The 21,852-nt window shown below is 39.8% G+C and overlaps 1 protein-coding gene across 3 annotated transcripts in view; it reads left to right on the plus strand.

Moving 5' to 3' along the window:
• GABRG3 (gamma-aminobutyric acid type A receptor subunit gamma3) overlaps positions 1–21,852 on the plus strand; it is a 569,219-nt gene that overhangs the window by 519,241 nt on the left and 28,126 nt on the right. Inside the window, exons 9-10 of one of the 3 annotated variants that reach the window (XM_048858887.2) lie at positions 124–153; positions 2,634–6,787. The exons of 1 other annotated variant lie outside the window; for it this stretch is intronic. In XM_048858887.2, coding sequence (XP_048714844.1) covers positions 124–153; positions 2,634–2,912 — 309 coding nt within the window. In that variant the 3' untranslated portion in view covers positions 2,913–6,787. Of the gene's footprint in view, positions 1–123; positions 154–2,633; positions 6,788–21,852 lie in introns of those variants that run through there. One more of the 3 variants, XM_048858893.2, reaches the window with a different exon arrangement.

Below are 21,852 nucleotides of genomic sequence, written 5' to 3' on the forward strand. Positions count from 1 at the left end.
AAGGTTCTGTGGGAGTTTCATGCCTTTGTTAAGGGTTATTTTAAGAAACGTTATTAAAACTAGATGAATATAAAGCAGTAAAGATTTGTTTTCTTCTGAATGATTCTCTTATCTTTATTTGAGCTACCTGATGTCAGTTTTGGTCACATGATGGTGAGTACACTATTTTATTCAATAGCAACAAATGGATGCATGCACATATTGTTGACATCAGTTTGAAATTATTCAGGAAATATGCTGTAATGTAATGTCAGGCTTGAGCCTGATTGTGAATGCTCTTCTTCTTTTTTGGTAAAAGGTCAGTTTATTTTCTGGCTTTGGGAGAGGAACATAAATGCCTCTGGCTATAAGCTCTTTCTAAACGATCTAGGATAGCCAAAACTGCCATCTCCTCCTGCCCTATTCTTACCCATGCAACTTTGCATGTCTGCTTTATAAAGTAATATATGGAAACTGTGAATACAAATTATATCATGAAGTTAAACTAACAAAAATGAAGAATTTACAGTTTTCATAGAACTATCATGGGACATATCCTAATAACTATCAAACTGTTAAATAGAGTTTGCATTCAAATTTTCCCCTCGTTTTTTGTTTTTGTTTTTGTTCTTTTTTGGAAAGTTACTCTTCCTCCTAGAGAACTTTGTACATCCCATGTCTGAAATTATTTTCTTCAGCCATTTTTGAATTATTGAGTTTGAATAATTAAGGAGCGCTTGGAGCAGGAGACTGGACCCTGGGTCTCTCACTGGAATAGAGTCATTCTCGCTATTGTACATGCTCTCGCTCTCTCTGTCTGGTCCAACGATGCTAAGTATTTATCCACAGTAGAACAGCGTCAGCAGGAGAATTTGTGGCATCCCCCCCCCCCACACACACACCCAATCAGCATATCTCATAGCTCAGTGATTTGGCATATTCCTGAGAAGCAAGTTCAAATCTGTTCCCCCTCTGGCAGAGGAGGGAATTGAATGTGGGTCTCCAGATGTGTGGTTTAGTCACTGGGCTAAGAGAAGAGTTATAAGGTGGGCATCACCTCTCATCCTTCCTTTGCCCTGTTTTGTGTAGAATGAGGTAAACACCTACCTCATTCTCACAAGAAATGACTTAAGTGCCTAAGCTGCCTGACTCCAGGAGAGGGGTTGCTGCTCATGGATCCCTAGCAGAAATAGGTGCCTCCCTACGGCCTGGACTTAAACATCTATCACCATGAGAGAGGTGGGGTTTAGAACACACCCCTTTCATCCACATCTCTCATTGGCTCGCTCCGGGAGCTCGCCACCTCATGTGCTGGCATTTGTGGATCATATTGTTAGGTGCATAGCTCTCCTTTTTCATTGTATATGGAGCCTGAGCACTTAACTCCGTCTTTGTGGATCACAGTTTGTTCTTGTGATTTTCTAGGCACCTACAAGCCAGGCATTGTGATATTGGGTGTTGTAATGTGTAAGTTCCTTTGTGGATCCAGGCCAAAGTGGTAGTTTGCAAGCTGATAAAGCTGCAGTCAAATGTTATGATAGTGTTTTAGTAGCACAGTATTTAATGCAGAGCTAAAATGGATTTTCTGTGATACCATCCTGTATTATATTATTATTGTTATAGACACTGATATGCATGGTGATCTGGAGACAACAAGGTCTTATGCCAAGGAACTTGCATTCTTAATTAGATGGGTTAATATTAAAGATTAATAAATCCAAAGAGGTTATGAGGAGGGAAATAAGGGAGATGAAAAAAAAAGGAAGGAGAAACTGTACAATTTACTTATTTCATGTATACCTTGGGAATTTTGGCATGTGCTTTTGGGGCCTGATCTAAAGATCAAAGAGGTCAATGAGAGTGTTTCCACTGATTTTAGTAGAAGAGTTGAGTCTGTCAGAGATTTGATGCTTCGGAAAAAGGAGGTTATTACAGGAGAGGGCTGCATGAAAAGAAAATGGACCGTGTAGAAGTCAAAGTGTTAAGGAGAGAATGGGTAGAAGAAAGATGAGCCCTACCATATAGGCAGAGGTAGAAAGATAGAGCCTTGAAGATTTCTGAGTATTATTATAAAGAGACTTAAAATATGTTTGCGTCCTGTGATGTTAATTTGAAAGTCTGTGCTTTTTTTTCTAGTCACTCTCAGCTGACTTTTTTTCATTTTTTGTGATTATTCTCACTCATGCTAAGCTTAGGTGGCATTAATGCAGCATTATTTGCTGATATGGATGAGATTGCTCCATAAAATAACTGATGTGCCCATATGTCTGCTCTAACTATAGATTTGACACCATTCTTAATTGTAACTTTAGAAAGAGGTGATTTTGATGATCATGTTGTGATATACTGGTAGTGTAAACACATACTTTAAATATGAAAATTGGGTACCTAATGGATAATATGCCTTGAAAACATCTGTGGAGAATACACACCCAGAATTAATTTAACTGATGACTGTATATCAAAATTACTCTATGGAAACCTATTTGCAAAGGCTGTGACATTGATCCTAAATCCAAAAGTGTCAGTTGCACATGCTCAACAAATCTCTAGAATCTATGGGCTTGTTCCTCAGCTGTTTACAGATTGCTATGTCCACAATCCAAGGCAGCTTTTCAAATGTTTTCTCTTTTTTCCCTCCCCCTTCTCCCCAGAACTATTCTGTACTTGATATAAGACCACCGCCTACAGTCATCACATTGAACAATGCCATGTACTGGCAAGAATTTGAAGACACTTGTGTCTATGAGTGTCTGGATGGAAAAGACTGCCAGAGCTTTTTCTGCTGTTATGAAGAATGTAAATCTGGCTCATGGAGGAGAGGACGGATTCACATAGACATCTTAGAACTGGACTCCTATTCCAGAGTCTTTTTTCCAACATCGTTCCTGCTGTTTAACCTGGTCTACTGGGTTGGATACCTCTATCTTTAAGTGTTGCCGGTTGTGATGAAGACTACTGTGTTTTCACACTTCTTGGGATAGTGAACATGAAAAAGTGAAGGAGGACATGGTCAGTTTCATCTCAAATTATAGAGGCCATGTTACCTTTTATCATCACAGAAATCAGTGAAGGATTTTAATATGTAGTTGCCTGAAAAAGAAAAACCTTGAAGAATTCTCCTGACTGCTATTCATTTTAAATACAAGATTCTTACTAAATTCAACTAAATTTGTAGTGTAAGCAATGTTTATTAATAATTCTAATATAATGGAACCTTTACCGTTCTCCCGTGGCATTGAAAGCTAGACAGCATTCAAGCAAGAAACAGAGGTCAAACATTTGATATGGGTTCTTCATTCTTATGTCCCTTTCAAAGTTTCCCCCATTCTCTGGGGCTTAAAGCAACACCCACTGGTGCTAGTTAGCCATGATGCAACTAGAGATGTCTAAGTCCAGACCAACCCAAGCCACCTGCTTTTATTGAGACCTGTTCCTGGGAGATCTTGTCTTAGTTGTCTCTTTGCATGGGAGAAATCACTATAAAATAAAGACAGTTTCTCCGATCCCATCAAACCATGTAAGGTCTCTTCTGCTGCAAAGCTATGGGATTCATAGGCTTAGCCCCCTTTCTGCACACGTTAATTTTAATTTGAGGTGAAAAAGCTGATTTACAAGAATGCTCAGAGTTTGATAACGTCAAAGATGTTGCCTATATCTGAAGTAGCTGCAAGTATTACTTGCAGAGCATTTCAGAGCTTTTTTTAAAAAATCAAAAATAGCAGGATGGTACGTGATTTCTGGGATAGTTTACTTGCAACTGGACAAGACTTCTGCTTGTTTGTGATATTGTAGCAGACTATAGCTGATAGGACATATGTAAGATTTACTACTTAATAGCACTAGGGGTATGTGATTTTCTGCAGATTACAATTTAATGCAAAGTTCACCCATGCATTTTTCTTCCCCTCCCTTCCCCCTTTAAGTGTTTTCATAGAGTGGAGAAAAAATAAATGTATTCTGTTGCTATAGAGCTAAATCTTGAAGTACTTAATTACAGAAGATTCCCACTGAAGTCAATGGGAGTCTTGTCTGAGTTAAGGACTGAAAAATTTTGACCTATATAGTTCAGTATAAGAGTTTGCGTACGTCAACACTGGATTTAAATCAAAACAGATATTGGATACAGAAAAGACTAGGGAATTTTTTTTTTAACAATCAAATAGATTTTAACTTGGAAAAGCATTTTGTATTTTTGGAACATGTTTCACAAATTAAATTATTGAGAATTGTCCATCTTGCAACATTTTAAATATTTCTACAGTGTTAAGAAACTCTTACTTTTTCAGCAAACCCTCAGTAAATATTACTAAGCCAACAGAACTCACATTCTCTACCAAAACCAAATAGCAATGAGTTTTCAGTGCTCTTTGGTTGAAAAATAGCCACATAAAGTAATGAGTGTATTAGACTGTTAGATTAAAATGTGAGTCTCACCCATGTGTATTTGAAAATAATGTACAGTACATATAATCCCTGTCCTCAAATGGAAACAAAGGTAAAATCCCACAAACGTACATGGTAATACCATGGTAACTACAAGGAACAGTAATTTAGTCATGTTCTTGGAAACACCAATGAATCTCAGTGCTGCTTCTCTCTGTTTTCAGAGTGTTTTTAATTAAACAAATATCTCACAAGAAACCTAAAAGTAGCTTTTCAAAATATTATTTCTGGTATCATAAAAATACAGCCAAGTCAAATGATAACAGAAAAAGGAAGCTGGATACAGAAAAACTCTTGCATGTTTGGCTCCTGTGAAACAGAAGTACTGAACAAGAATTCCTCTCCTTTGGAGAGAAAACAAAATGTTTTTAGCCAGATCAGGACCCCATTTTAGTGAAGTCTATCCTACCCATCTTCTGCAATAAAATAAAACAAATACTCATCTGACCCAAAAGATCAACACATATTTGTAATGATACCACATTTCCTTTGTAGCTCACTATTACTATGTAAACCTTCTGCGTGTTTATGTTTAATTGTGAGTTCCCTGCATTGGGTCGGAGCTGTCATCTAAGCAATATGGGTGGTAGACTTACGAAGCGAGGTAAAGCTAAATATTCAGGACTACAAACAAAGTGAGTTAATGCTCTGATAAGAGCCACCCATTATAAACCTAAATAAGAGAACAGATCCATTTATCTTCTTGGGCGCTGATCCTGGAAACCTGCACACAGAACACCAATTGACTTCAGTGGGAGTGTTCTAGACAAAGAGGGCTGCTTGCATCATTAGTCCTTTGATTGATAAAGTGTTGTTTATTAAGTAATTATATTTGTAGATGAGCTCCCTTAGAGTGTCTGTGGAAATGGAATATTCCATTTTTAGACTATGTGCACATACTGTGGTTGAGCTTCTACTCATTATCTCAATAATACTTAGTCCTGCCTTGAGTGAAGGGGACTGAACTAGAAGACCTCTCGAGGTCCCTTCCTGTCCCATGCTTCTATGATTGCTCCGCAACTCAGCAAAAAAGCACACAGTACCCTCAGGTTCTTCCTTGGAAGATGAATTCTACTAGAAGTCTGATTATATTGCCTCTGTTTTATGAGTATTGACACAAACCGACGTTGAGAACATTAAAAACTTTGCTCTTCCCCATCCTGTGCAACAGCAAAGCACCAAACCAAAACTCAGCCTCTGTATAACTAAAGGTGCACTTCGGTTGCTGTTCTTGGACAAGTGCAAACCCCACCCCATGTATGTACCCACACACCCGTCTCTCTCCCAGTTCAGTGTGACTGTGGCAAAATAACTCCTGCCACAATTTTATGTTCATCTTCCTTAGCCTTATAGAACTGCAATTTCACAGCAACAACTCCAGTACTGATATGCTGAGACGAGTCATAATTTCAATATACACTGAACAGAAGCTTGCAGGTGCAACCTTCACTTGCTACTGCTCTTATCTATTGAATACTGTGTGAAATATGTTCCTCTTTAACTGGGCTATGCTGCTGTCTCTAATTTTGGTCATTTGAGCTTCAGTGCAGTAAACTGTAGATAAGGTAGGCAGCTGTGAGACACTAGGTTCTGGAGTGTGTTTTTATAGTCATTGCCCCTGGAACTGTTGCTAGCTTCCATGGCTTACTCTGTCTGCTTCAGTGCTTAATATTCTGGTGGCAGTTAAGCCACTGTTGGACTGAGGCAAGGTCGGTCTACTGGGCTCGGCATAATTCAAAATACAATTATTTGCATCATCTCTTTGTCCTACCTATATCCCCAGAGAAAATGGTACTGCATATGAAATCTGTGTACTAAACCCTTTTTTTGTACTAAGGAATTTCCATACCCATGTTAAGTGATATGAAAATCATATATCACCCATGGTTTGTTTGGCTCCTTTATGAGCAAAAAGGTAGCTCAACGCTTTTCTGGGGTGTCACAACCCAAATTTATCAATCTACTTTTTCATACTTGAGAACATTCCATCCCTAATAAGCTTTGTTGCAGGCATTAAGACAAAAAGACTTATCCATGTCTTGGTTGTGCAAAAATCTGAAAAGCAAGAGAGTTAATGATGTTGATTCACACTTACCCCGTTTCAGTCTTAGTGATAACATTTATAGTACCGTACTGAATAAAAAGGTTTTAAATATGACTGGCCAGTAAAAGCAATGCAGATACATTTCTATGGAAAAATCAATAGACAACCTTTATTGTTTTCACTTGACATAGCTGTTTGAAATAACAGCCAAGGTCCCTTGTCCTTTTGCTTCATTACCCTGTGAGATAATACATTTAACACACCAAGAAGAAGAATGTGCAAAAATAAAACCTTTCATTTACTGTAGATTTACTTCAATTGGGAGCTGAGAAGTGTTTTATTGCATTAAGGGGAGTGCTTCTAGGGCACTTGGAATTTTATAAAAACACTCAGCTTAATACAGAAGCTATCACTTCTCAGTTATTCCGACCTTGAATCCTAACGTCCAGCAAGCTCCTTGGTTTTGGTTTCCTCTTTAAAAAAAGAGATAAGTTCTATACATTCTTCCAGACAAGTTTATTTTACCCTAGGAGCAGTAATATGCAGCTAATGCCTTTGATTACAAAACTACATTAATGCATCAATATAAATATGGCATACATTAAAGGGTTCCTCCAACAACTAGCATTACAGAAATATTTTTCTTCTGCCAACAAAGTAGAATTCCGGGGTTTGCCTGGACAATCCTGTCTTAGTAAGAAAAGGCCGCAGTATTCATAATGTTATATTACTTTCAGAAACAGTGCAAGCACAGAATCAGTTATTTTTCCTTTAATTTATTGCTTATGGCAAAGTCTACATGCCTGTTACAGTGCCTTTTGCATTTCTTGGTATTTCAGGATATATGGATATCCTTGCAGCTGGGAAGAATGACAATAACATGGCCTTCAGCACTCCATCCGTGAGAAATATTCCCTGAGCATTATAGTATATGTTGTGTATTTTAACATGCTTTGACATGTGTCTCAAGCAGTTTTGCTAACTCGTCATCTTTCATTTTCAAGCATTAAACAGATTCCTGAATCTGTAAACAGCGTAGAAACTTCAGAAGTGTTTCAACCAATCAAACAGCCTCCTTTCTTCATCATTTCAGATTCATTTAGCATTCTTTCCTTCTCTAGGTGGTGCAGTTATGAGATAAGAGCTATACCACCTCAGAACTCATGTTTATCTCAGCACTGCTGACTTCCCAAATGGCCAGTTCAAATGGGCAGAGGATGAACAATAATTTAGAAATACATTCCCAAATGAAAAGGAGTACTTGTGCCACCTTAGAGACTAACCAATTTATTTGAGCATAAGCTTTCATGAGCTACAGCTCACTTCATCGGATCCGATGAAGTGAGCTGTAGCTCATGAAAGCTTATGCTCAAATAAATTGGTTAGTCTCTAAGGTGCCACAAGTCCTCCTTTTCTTTTTGCGAATACAGACTAACACGGCTGCTACTCTGATTCCCAAATGAGGAAGGGATCTCTTCCCTTTATGGTTTTGTTTGTTTCCTGCAACTGAGGAAACAAAAGTTTTCCCGTTATTCCACAAAACTCTCCCTTGGGTGTTCTGACAGAGAGGGACAACTGTAAATCACAGTCTGGGCTGCAAAGGCACCCTACCAATTGAGGCTGCACAAAGGTTATTGTGAATTAGCTGTCATGGGTGTGGAATCGTGGCAAAGTAGGTCTGGAAGGGACCTTGAAAGGTAATGGAATCCAGCTGTCTGCACGGAGGCAGGACGAAGTATACCTAGACCATATCTGACATATGTTTGTCTAGCCACTTCTTAAAAACCTCCAATGACAGAGATTCCACAGCCTCTCCTAGGTGCTTTTTCCAGTGCCTAACTATCCTTATAGTTGGAAAATTTTCCTAATATCTAACCTAAACCTCCCTAGCTCCAGACTACTTTTTGGTGGACATGGCAAACAATTGATCCCCATCGTCTTTATACCACCCCTTAACATATCTGAAGACTTATCAAGTCCCACCTCAAGATTGAACATGCCCAGTTCTTTTAAACCTGTCCTTATAGCTCAGTTTTCTAAACCTTTTATTGTTTTTGTTGATTTCCTCTGGACTCTCCTTAGTTTGTCGAAATCTTTCTGAAAGTGTGACACCCAGAACGGGACATAGTACTCCAGCTGAGGCCACAGTGACAAGTACAGTGAGACAATTACCTCCTGTCTTTTACAGATGATACTCCTATTAATACACCCCTGATTGATATTAGACTTTTTCAAAACTGCATCATATTGATGACTCATAGTCAATCTGTAATCCACTATAAACCCCAGATCCTTTTCAGCAGTACTACAAACTCACCACTTATTCCCAATTTTGTACTTACGGCATTTGATTTTTCCTTCCTGTGTGTAGTACTTTGCACTTGTCTTTATTGAATTTCCTCTTGTTGATGTCAGACCAATTCTCCAATTTGTCAAGGTTGTTTTGAACGCTAATCCTGGCCTCCAAAGTGCTAACAACACTTCCCAGCATGGTGTCATCCATAAATTTTATAAGCATACTCTCCAGTATTCAAGTCATTAATGGAAATATTGAATAGTACCAGACCCAAGACAGACCTCTGTGTGACCCCACTAGATACATCCCACCAGTTTGATGGTGAACCGTTGATAACTACTCTTTGATTGTGGTCTTTTAACCTGTTTTGCCCCCACCATACAGTAATTTCATCTAGACAACATTTCCCTAATTTGCTTATGAGAATGTCATGTGGGACTGTGTCTAAAGCCTTCCTAAAATCAAGATATATCATATCCACTGTTTCCCCCCATCCACTAGGCCAAAAACTCTGTCAGAACTCTGGAGCAACCTTCCATGGCTTGCTTCAGCTCACACATTACAATTCTGCCAGTTTTTATTCTTAAGAAATAAAGAACACAAGAGAAAGAACATGGTAATTGAGCAGCTGTCATTAATTTTATAAAGGGCTTGCTGGAAACCATGTTAAATAGCAACGTCAGTCCAAGAACAGTATCTGACAACTGCTATATTCTTAGTTCACACCTATTCAGGTGGACATTTTGACTTACACTTGCTTATTACAGACAAAGTATCACTAGCCTGGGCCTATATCCACTTGCATACAGGCTGCTAAAGATTTAAAACATTTTTCTCTTTTAAGCGTACCAGTACTTCTTTGGGGAAAAAATGGAGATCATCCTCCAGGACTCAATCAGCATAGCCCTTCTGCCTGTTCCCACAGAAGTGACCCCTTCTCTTTTTTAACTATTGCCTTCATTTCTTAGACACTCTAGCTTCTTGGTTTTTTTACTCTTGGCGTCTGAAGTGTTTCCTCTCTCACAGAGGTGTTTTAACACTGAGATTACATACCCTCTCCTGAGCTACACTAGTGTGACAAGTGAAGCAACTCCCTCCCCTACACAGTATGTTTGGTGGGAAAAAGCATACTAGTCCACCCCCATCTTTGGCATTGTGCCCAGGGGTTGAGTACCAGTATAGTTATATCATCTGAAAATAATTTAGATTTAACTTTTCTAACTGTGTTTTTAATTACTTTAGAACATGACTACTTCCTAGTATTATTTGCCTTTCAGCATCTGGCTACTAACTCCTGACATTTCTCAGCATAGATATGCCAGATCTGAAGTTATGTCTTCCCTTCTGCTACTAACTTTATTTTCATTTTCAACTTTCACTGTGAGCCTCAGTTGGTGGTGTGTTTTTGTACACAAAGGATATCTGTAATTAGACATGGACATTCATCATAATGTTAAGTGCCTCAGTATTTGACACCCAGGGAATTCTTTAATGATACCTAAACAGTGCATCTTGGTCTTCTAATAATTTCCTTAGCTACAGCGGACGAAAGAAAATGGAGAACCGATGGCATTTGTGTTGGTCATTAGTTTGACTTGTGGGCTCTCTCAGGTTTAGACCCAGCCACTGATATCGTCAATTGTTTGTGAGGTATTCTTTTGTCTGGGTAATAACCAGAGATATTTGACAGAGGAGCAACAGCAACAAATGAGGTGAATAACTGGAGGGTTTTTTGGTTCATTGACAGTGCCAAAAAATTGGAGAAAAAAATCATTTTGGGTTGAACAAAATGTTTTCGTCTATCAGAAACAAAAAGTTTCATTAAGCTTTTTTAAATGTTTTGTTAAAATTTAAATAAAGTTGAAGGAAATTTCAAAACAAAAAGTAATTTTAAATAGAAACATCAAAACGTTTAATTTGGACAAATGCCCAAACCAAATGTTTTGTTCTGAATTTTTAAAAGTTCTCTTTCTTTCTTTCTTTCTTTCTTTCTTTTTTTTTTTAAGTAAAGCAATCTGGCAAAATCAACACAAATTCACGAAATTCTTTGGTCATGCCAAATCTGGAGTTTTCACCCAGCTCTAATGATAGCATGTCACAATAACTCAGGATTAGCTGAAGGACCAAACTAACGTGCAGGGGAACCTATGGGCGGGACAGGGACCATCTCTCTTTTGTGATTACTCCTTTTCTTTCATTACGTTTAACATTTGTGCCAGTGGGCCTTCATACAAACTACTAGCCTATGGCAATGGTCTGGAGAAAGGATCTTCCCTGACATATACACTATAGAACACCAAGAAGGAACCATTAACCCTGAAAGCACACTAGTCTGCTGACTTGTTACTGAGCCTGTGCTATGGTTAAAAGTTCTGAGGAGAAGTCTTTTAGGTCTCTGTGACTGAGTTAAAACCATTGGAATCTTGACCATAAAGTCTCTCTTTCTTTCAATATAATTATCTAAAAATATATGTAAAACATCAAACATAATGGCAAAAGAATAAGGTAAAATCATCCATGCTACTAGAGAGAAAAATCTGCTCCTCTCTTTTTATTTGAATTGGCTGCAGTGTTTGAAAACCTTAACGTTTTGAATTTGTCCCATAAAAAACACAAAGAAGAGCATGAAAGATATCTTAATGATATATTAAAAGAAAATAACAGATGAAGATGCCCTCCACACAGTGTCCTGATAAAAGCACATTTGGGACCTACTAATGATAAAGCATCTCAAACTGAACATGCTATAGAATTCATGGGACCCTATTGCAGGATTTAAATATTAAATGCACTGAGTTCAGGGAGCTTTGGTTACTGTGGTGCAAATGAAGAACGTACATAACATGTCTGGTGGGAACTTTCTGCAGGAAAAATCAAATTTCACCATAGGCTCAAGCAAACAACACTCCTATTGACTTTAGGCGTAGAGAGCTTGCAGGATCAATCCCTCATTTTCTTATTTACTTGTGTTAGGGAGATATGTGGCTTCATTGTCATTCAGTGGACCATGTGATACTAGCCAGACGTTACTATCCAACGTGTAATGGTCATAGGTAACTTAAAAAAAAGTAGTCCAACATAAGCAAATGCCTATCTGTTTTTTTTTTTTTTAGTTTATTCAATGCAGTTTGGGAGGTAAGTCAAATCCACACAAACGGTGCCAAAATAGACCTTTCCTACCCAAGAACAAACATAATTTCTTACTGTCCTTACTTCCTAGGTTTTTCTTATGGACGTGTGATTTCTTTGCTAGCAGTGCAGCTTGTGATGTCATAGTGAAATGAAAGTAAACTTCTGTGCCCAATGTGCCTTGGATAATACAGGTAGCACTAGTATAAGTATGTCATTCTAGTCTAGATAGCCACCCTAGGAAACCCCACAGGCCGAACCATCCGGAAAAGCCAGGTGTCTCTGTGCTTCATACCCTCGAGTTCTCAAACAACTTTCCCCTAAAGGCACACACATTCCACTGTATTTTGTGTTAAGGCATAGGGCTGTGCGTCTAGACCAATATTTATATTTGTATTTTGATTGCAACATTTGTATTTACGAATACAAATAAATGCACATATTGCCAGAAAATGCCAAGGGTTGAGTGGATATATTGGTGACTGTACTTTCTTCTCAAAGTAAACAACTTTTAAAACAAACCCTGAAATACTGTCTGAAGCACAGATGACGATGGAGGTACCATGACAGCTGTGTCGTTGTGATAGGATGTTTTATGAGGAATTTACGGAGATTCCAAACATTTCTTCCTTATTTCCAACATTAAGATTTAACAACCCCTGATTTGTAGGCTGAAAAGAAATGGAGATCGGTTTGTCATGGATCCAGCGTGAATCCTGCTGCTGTTGCATCCTTTACAAAGAGCAGCAGGGTAATGTGGCACCAGATATGAAGCAATCTCTTTGATGTATAAACAGAATTGAATATAATGGTACAATAATTTTTTTAAAATGGTATATAGTGATGCTTTTATAGAGACGTCCAAATCCAAAACTCCAAAGCATTTGTTTTCTTAATTTAATCTAACTCGTTGGGCTTTGTGTACATGGGGAAATTTACCAGCATAAATATATTAGTAGTTACATATTGTTATGCTGGTACAGTTATACTGGTACAAGTCTCCATTCAGACACTCTTAGTCCAGATTATCCAACTATACTGGTATAATTATACTAGTAAATTTCCTAAAGCTCTAAATAGGGTTACTAATTTTCCTGGGAAAAATTAGATCCTGTTCTGGTACCTAAAACTTAATTCCAGACTCCATCGACAGCCACAGAATCCACAGATATCAACCAATTGCTGCTCTAAACTCCCTGCTTCATTTCAAGCCCTCATTTCAACAGTAATGCTTTGGGCTTACAACTGGTCAGGAGCAAGTGGAGAAAGCCTCCAGAATTGCTCTTGGTCCCTTAGCATGAGAAAGACATTCTCTTTTGGGGCTTGTCAAATTATTTATTGCTTTTTCCTTTATTCTCCTGCCTTTAATCCCATTATTTTAGAAGAGATTTTCCTCTTCTTCTTTTTTAACTTCCAGCTCCGGTTTAGTCTTTCATCACTAGTTCATGCAATGCTGTCTGTCTCCCCTTCAAAAACTGCTCTGCTTTCACATTTTCAATTTCAAAAGCAGTTTGTTTTTTACTTCAGGTGGGACATCTATTGACCTGTCTACTCAGAATAAATAGTTGTGCTCAACCTGCATGTTTACAGTGAGTGTGGCTGACTCAACTTATAACACAATTGGACCCTATACAGTGGTCAGAAAATGTTGTCATACCCCAGTTCGGCGGGATTCATGGTTAAGCATTGTTAAGTCATTTGTCCTGTATAAATGGGTTGTTTGCCTGTCTCATCATAGTGTAAACAATACAGTGGCTATTCTCTCTAGCTACCAGAATGTAAACTGGAATGCTCCTTCTACTCCTGTCGACATTCTGGAGGACTGAAACCCTGCTGACTGATCAAGACACTCCTTCCCACCATTTAAAAGTAGGGATGTAATTCTCCTTCTGATATGCTAGCATTCTTTGCCCACTTTGCGTTGGTGTAAACCACTGCACAAGGTGTTGGAGAATCAGGCCCATGCGATTTTCCTTTCTCTTCCGCCCTTCCTCATCACGCCAGTTCTTATTTGTGACTGAATTCCCAATACACAGTGAGAAGTGAATATGCAATTAAAGTAAAATCACTCTGAAATGGAAAGTGGATAATGCTGCAAGCAAGGTATTAAAACACACACACACAAACTCACTGCCACTGACAGATATTAAAATAAAAATTAGCGAGGGTTAATAACCAGACTTAAGTAAATTAATACTTCATAGTTAAAAAGATATATTAGAAATTGGCATACACCTCTACCTCTGTGTCTTTCTCCTCCTGCATTGGCTGAAGTTTCCTGTGTGTTTTTATTTTAATTTTTATTCCCATTTCTAATAAGTATTTTAAGAGCCTCTCACAGGCATCTTTAACAGAACTTAAAAATGCAGCCACATATAGGATGGCCAGGTGCCGAGTTTTTTACCAGAAATCTGGAAGGGGAAGGAGCAGGGCAGGGCAGGGGCAGTCCTCAGAGGGAAGGGACAGGGAAGGGGGGGATTCTGGCACTCCAGCTAGAGTGTCCAGTTTATAAATATTACAAAGTTGGCAACCCTAGTCATATAAGCCAGCAGCTTCCTCTTCTTCTAAAACCAAAACTGAATCAACCAGAAATAAATTCAAATATTGAAAATGCTCTCTGCCTCACTCCATAATCTCAACTGTCTCCTCAAAGCCTGGGCAAAATGCATAGACCTTGCAGCATGGCCTGAAGGTCAACCGATTCAGGATACTTTTGACCAAGGTGCAGAGTAATTCCCAAATTCACAAGTCCCACAGAGAGAAACCCATGCCAGCAGATCCCTGTCTTTTTAATGAAGAGGCCCCAGCTGATGGTGCCTCCAGAGGTGTGGCTCTATGGCTCAGTGACAGAAACATCTCTCAAGTAAATAGGACTCATGCCACTTAGCGTTTGATTGGTCATAGGGTGACCAGATAGCAAGTGAGAAAAAACGGGATAGGAGTTGGAAGGTAATAGGCACCTTTATAAGACAAAGCCCTGAATATCAGGACTGTTCCTGTAAAATCGGGACATCTGGTCACCCTAATTGGTCAAAACCATCACAGTGAACTCCACCATGAAACCATTAAGCAGACAGTGCAGATCACACAGTGCCAGTGTCCTGTGCTTATGAAGATATACACCACTTAATAAAGAGGAAACCAAATTCTCCACCTGCTGCAGTTTCCAGGTTGATTGCAGGTGTACCTTTATGCAATGTACAATACACTAATCTAACCTTGAGGCGACGAAGGCATGGATTATGGTAGCATCTGAAACAAACTATTGCATTTGCTTTGCCAAAGATGAAAATCATTTCCTGGACACTGTTGCTATATGATCATCTAGTAGCAGCTAAGGATCCAATAATATCTCCAAGGTGAACCCTGGTTAGAAAAGATCCACATACATGCTCAAGATACCATCCACACGAAAATGTGTGGTTACTCACCCCAGTTTAACAGCACTACTTCAGTCTTATTCAGATTGATCTTTAACCATCTGGCTCTGAATCAGATGCTGACATTCAACAGTACTGGGTGGGTCAGAAAAAACAGAGGTATATAGCTAGGTATCTTCAGAAAAGTGAAGGCCCCATAGCCCATACTCCCTGCTAGCCCTTCAAGCAGTGCTGGATACACATTGCATGGAAAGGGAAATGAGATGGAACTTTCCAGAGTCCTATGGGTTCATTGGCAACTGTTCAGCACCAGCTGCCATGAATCTCAGCAAGATAGCCATGGGTAGAAAGAGACAGATGCAAAGACTGAGGTAACAGTATGGCAATTGCTAATAGAGCTTTTGAACTAGGAAGCATTAATTTACCTATGTATGCAATTAACCCTCAGTAAATCCTCAATTTACCCTCCCAAGAGCTGCCCCATGCTCTCTTGCTAAAGTCTGTCATGCCCAAATGATTTAATCCTCAAACCAATTTAAGTTGGTTTGTTTTTTAAAAAAACCTGACTTTTATTTTCTGAGTAGTTATCAGATCACTACAAAACCTAGACTTGATAGTAAGAATGGACCAAAGCCACAAAGAGCAGATTGGGTTCAAAGCCAAACTTTCCCAAAGTTTTGAAGGTGTTTGGATCTGGGGACTAGCTTCAAGCGTGTCTGGCTAAGACGTAGAGCTGCATAAAGGAGATGCCTGGATTTTCTACTAGCGGCGCTTGCTAAAGTTGAAGTTAAATAAAATTTTGTCCAAAATGCTTAGACAGGACTTTCCAACCAAAATAATAAACAAACAAAATCAATTGCAAAATACCCGTTGTTTTCAATGGGACCATAGTATTCTTACTAATGAAAGTCTGAATGACACCAGTGGTGTAATATTTTCCCCATACAGTGTGCTGGGGCTCTGGGCCAAAATCTTGAAAGGATTGCTAAGTATTCTTTCGATACTACGATAGAGATTAACCTGAATTTACAACACTGGGTCTGAACCCTCTCCATCTTTATAGCCAAACATGCTGGTTGTCACTAATCATCCTCATCTACTTTGGGAAAGTTTAGTTCCAGTTCAGAACCCACTTCAGAGGAGAATTTGCAGGAAACCCCCATCCTGTAGCTCATGGCATTCCCTTCTTCCATGACCTAGCTTTGCAAAGCTGAAATTCAAGAGAAGGTAAGTAATAAAAACACTAAACAAAAGTTTTTTAACACCAGAGCTGGCACTAGGCTTAAGCAGATTAAGCAGCTGCTTAGGGCCCCAAGCAGCACAAGGGGGCCCCCTATTAATTATTAGTATATGTGGGGGGAGGGGCGGGAGATATTCCTGCTTAGGGCCCCCAGTGGGCTAGTACCGTCACTGTTTAACACTAATTATTCCTTCCATGTGTTCATTAAATTCATTAGTAAAATAATAATCATACACAATATACAAAATGTATTGCTTGACACAACTGTTCAAATCGTTCCCAGGATAGTAGCCCTTACTAAACACGAGATAGGGCATAGCATTAATCATACTAAGCAGGACCTTTCAGCACTGAATTAAGGGATGTAAACTTTTATGACTTACCAAAAGTCCCAGTTCTGTCTAATTTATTTCAATAACATTTTGTTTAATGAACAAATAAATTGTTCCAAATAAAAATATTTATTCATAAGCCTACTTTAAAAAAAATCTCTGCTTCTCTGACAGTTTTGTTATTTACTGTTCACTAGCTGATATGTTACTAAATTCATGCATTTTATTATATGAACAAAATAAAACACCGAAATGTGTGTTCAGTTGGTAACTTATATGCCAAGTTTCCAGACAGATGCTGTCTGAAATGGCAAAGTATTAAGCCCCCCAAAATGAGATCGGTGGTGGATATTTTAATAGCTGCTTAGCTACAAAAGAGCTATGGTGTGTATACACGTGCATAGAGAAAGATATTTTGGCTACACCTGGGAAAACGTAGGTACTTCCAAAATAGAAATGCCAACCATCAGCGGGCAAGGATGAGGCCCTTCCATTCACTGTAATATCATTTATAAATCACTGTGGATAATAAAATTTCTCACAGATATCTCAAATATAGATAACCCCTAAAATTGTATGTTTTCCAAATGGTGTGGAGTGAGCAGATTCCTACTACAGGGGACAAAGCTACAGAACTCTTTTTGAATGTACGTTTCTCTCACCTGTAGCCATGTATAATGCCAACAATTCACAGTTGGTCACTAAAATAAGCAGGTGAAGAGTCAAAACATGATTGTCAGGGGTTTGGTGACAGTGTTTCTATCTAATACATTTGTCCCAAGATTCACAGCTCTATCTGTTATATGTGTAGGTACTTATTTATTTTACTAGAAGTTTTACTGGTACATTAGTAAATGAACACCTGAACCTGTATAAGGAAAAGAAGACAGAAGGAAGCTGATAGCAATACAGGGGTCAATTCAATCCTCCGGTGGAGAGAAAGGAGTAGCTCTGCTATGTGCAGTGAAGTGTAAGGCATACTACACATTCACTACCAAGAGGCTCATTTATGCAGCCTGTAGCTCATCTTGGAGGAGGAGGAATTTGGGATATCAGAGTGAGGTGACCTTGCTGGTGCGCATGGCCAATTCCCTTAGGACATGACACTAAGAAGCCCAATCAAAAGTGATACTGGAAAGGATGGCATCTAGCCAAACAAGCTCTGAAATAACCCCGTCCCTAGGAAAGCTGGATGAATACTGTGTGCTAAGATGTATCAGCACAGGAGCTATATCAAATATGGAGGCAAATACTGACAGGTGTGAGACTAACTAAGAGCCAGAGAGCAGACCTTATGCACTGTCATCATGCAGCTACCTCCCCCAAATGTACTGAAGGGTGAACAGCCGACTGCAAGGGCCAAGAAGAGCGTGAACTGCTTCTCCACAGCAGGGCAAGCAGGAGCCCTGGAGGCACTGGGTGAGCTGCTATCAATGTTCACTGGCAAAAGTCATCATGTAGAATATCATAGTGTTATGGTGCCACATAAACTGCAGGGAGCACTGAGTGGTATTCTCCTAGCACCAACATGTGGCAGGCAAGGGAGGCAGGCGAGGTGGTTGCACCTGCAGATCCTGCAATGGGTAGAAATTCGTAGACATGTGAGCAAACCCAGCTAACAACCTGCTGATCATTACTGTGCTGTGAGCAGCTTCAGGCACTGCTACTCATTACACACACACACATCCCTGAGCAGCGTTTGCCCCATAAGGAGCTGTACTGACAGAAGTATAGCCACTGCCTCTGGGTTGAGCCCCTGCTATGCCCCTCATGGTGCAAAGTGGAAGGTGCATATGGGAAGAAATTACCTCCCTGATCTCCCCACCACTGGGCCCCGTGCAAGAAGGCATAGCTGTAGGACCAGGAAAACTAGAGTGTGAATTGCAACCTTCACCCAAGGGCCTGGCCAACTGAAATCACCACAGTAGGTATTAAACAATATCAGCAGGGAAAGCTACTGTACGCACCAGTATCATCCACAGAGCAAAAGAAGAGGCTGACTCTGCTACATTCAGGAGTCCAGAACAAAACAGCACTGCAAGAAGGTCCTGTATTAACATTTGGGGGGAGGGAGGGAGAAGAGAAAGGGGATTTTACAATTTGCTGTAGGACTGAGGGAAAGTGCTGAAAGAGCACATTAATGTGACACAGAAATTAACAGAACCAGCATACAGCCTGACCGTCTCAGACACATATGGCTGGCTCTCTGCCACATAGTCATCAGGTGTCATGACTACCCCTCCAGCTATGCCTGGACAGTTCTCACGGGCATTGTCACCAGGGGAAGATCGGGTGATGCTGCCTGGCTAGGCGACTCACAGGATGTTGCCCCTGGTCCAGTTGTGCCCTGGTGAGACAAGCTGCACAGCCTGTTGCTACTAATGGCGGCAACTGTACTGGGTTTGGAAAGGTCTCTTTCACCCTCACAAGCACTCGGCCTCAGAGAGGAGCTAAATGTCATTCAGCAGATTCAGATGGATGTGGATACCAGCTGGCCTGTGTCCACTTGGTTTCCCACAGTTTGCTCACATGTTATCCAAAGGCCTTTGGTCAGAGATTGTGCTCCATCTGCAGCTCGCCTCTGGAGTTCAGGGCTAACAGCAGCCTCATGGGAATGGCGCCTGCCGTTCTCTATGGAAAGCTCTCTATGTACCTTCTGTATGCTTCTAGGGCATTGGTTTCGTCTGGCTAATCGCTGTCTGGCTGCTCTTTTATCCCCTCCCCTCCAATGTGACCATGTTGTGCCTGGTATTCCAGCTTGTGGCTTTGGCATGTGCCGGAACCCTGACCTTCGGTCTTTGTTACGCCTAATTTGCACTTCGGGACTTCTCACTTTTCATCATGTGCTGACACCAGAGTGCTTGTCAGCACACAGGATCTGGATGAGTGGGTTCAGAGCCCTTTTGTGGAAGCGCAGTTACTTCACTCTTTGTTGGAAAGCAGTACCAATATCAATGCATTTTTCAGGCTTTACCCAGACACTTTGCCTGTATATCTCTGCACTTAATGGAAGCCCATCTGTTCCCCATTTCAGGTGCTGCCACCTATATGCAATCAGACAGACCAGGAGGTGGGGACTTTTTCCAGCTAGCTGATAGGTAGTAGACCAGTTTTCATCACTCAAAAAACAAAACAGTCACTTCAGGCATCCTTATTAGCAATTTCAGTAGACACCGAAGATTTAATCATCACTTAGGAGTGAGCTCCCCAAGACAAGGGTGAGGCACTTGGATGGGGCAATGTGGGGCAATTCCATTGTAATTGTGTATTCTGCACCTGCTCTGTAGGTATGTAGAAGACCTCAGATTTCCTGTCACTACAGCTCTTTTCATGATCTCTAAAAATTGATTTTAAAAGAAGTCCCCAAAAATGCAGGTGGAAACCAGCATAGAAAAGAATGCTCATCACAAATACCATAAAAGTTTCAAGATTTGCGAGGCTTGAAGTCTTCTTAAAAGGTGGAAAGCCTCTTTGTGCCACAGACACACATTTTCATGTGCGGATTTTCCTCAATGTTAAGTTCAGAAAGCAAATTGAACTGCTCCATCAGTGATCACCTCTCCCATGTGTCTAATGGCTTCCCACTGCTCCAGTCCATCTCTAGTTTTATTGCACAATGTGAAATGTTATAACTAATTTGTTTGTAAAGTGTTGTGTTGAAACACGTTTCTCACTCTCAGTGTAGCACTTTGTTCTTGATAATAAGGGGCTTTTAAATCAGTGCATTAAGAATAGACAGAACCCTGCCTTTAACAATTCAAGTTTTTAGAATGCTTGAAGTATTTTGTACATTGGTAGCTTTTAAAGTTGTTTCTTTGTGCCATGTACATAATTATAGTTTTATTCATGTATTTTATAATCATTCTAATTTAATGTATTTAGAGTAAATAAACACTATTTTATGAGTAATTCAGATTCCAATTGTGCTAGTTTTATATAAATGAATACTGGGCAAACAATTCGTTGCTATGGACCAAACAGGCTTTGTACGTGTTAGAAATTTTTGACGATTCTTACAACAGAACCTGATTTATAAACATGCGTATGTGACAAGATTTAAAATCTTTCTCACAGGAAGCACTTGTAGAATGGAGTATAAGAATGGGATATTCAGATATGCTCGTTGTTGGCCTAACTCAGCTCCCATTGAAGCCACTGCTAAAATTCCCATTGATTTCAGTTAAGCTCTTTTGAAAAGCCCATCCTTAGGGCACAGCTGATGCTCCCAACCTCACCCATGCTTTCTGAAGAGGTAGAATGGACGGACAAATGGAATCTCATTCTCAAAAGGGCTCAGAAAAATTCTCAGAAAAATAATTGCATGTTACAAGGAACATAAATTAGGAAAATGTCAATCATATGATCCAGATGTTAGCTCATTTCAGCATTTTGATACATTCCAGTTTTTGATCCAAAATTCAAACTCACTTATCATACGAAATGTGTCTCAGTCTGCTGTATATTTAGGCTGCATTATGCATACTTAGCTTAAACTCAAGGTATAATCCAATGTCCTTTGAGGCTAATGTGATATGGAAAAGATATAACAAAACTATGTGTATATTTCAAAGTATTTTATTCTTCCACATTAAATGAGAGGGCACTGTATTATGAGTAAGCAGAGTCAGGATGAGCTCCACCCTGACATCTGGTGGTGAGGTGTGGCAAGTTGTGGAAAGAACTTCAGGGGCTGATCTCATTTGCATAGGCACACCCACCCCACCTAGAATGAGGCCAGAGCTGCCCAAATGGTCACTTTGGCTGCTGTGGGATCCCCAGTGTCTCTGTTATTGGGGCAGGAAGAATAAATTGTTATTACCCTGATTATGGGAATCGAGGACAGTTGAACTGTACTGTGCCTTTTGTTATGATGGAGGGACTCGCCATCAACTATGTAGCACTCGCTAGGCAAGGGATGTGGGTTCCAAAATTCTGTGAATTGAGAGGGGCTGGGGACAGGTATTAATACCTGATGGCATGGGCCCCATAGTGAGGGCCTTACATGC

This window comes from Caretta caretta, chromosome 1 (assembly GCF_965140235.1).
Source record: "Caretta caretta isolate rCarCar2 chromosome 1, rCarCar1.hap1, whole genome shotgun sequence".
NCBI classification, from domain to species: domain Eukaryota; kingdom Metazoa; phylum Chordata; order Testudines; family Cheloniidae; genus Caretta; species Caretta caretta.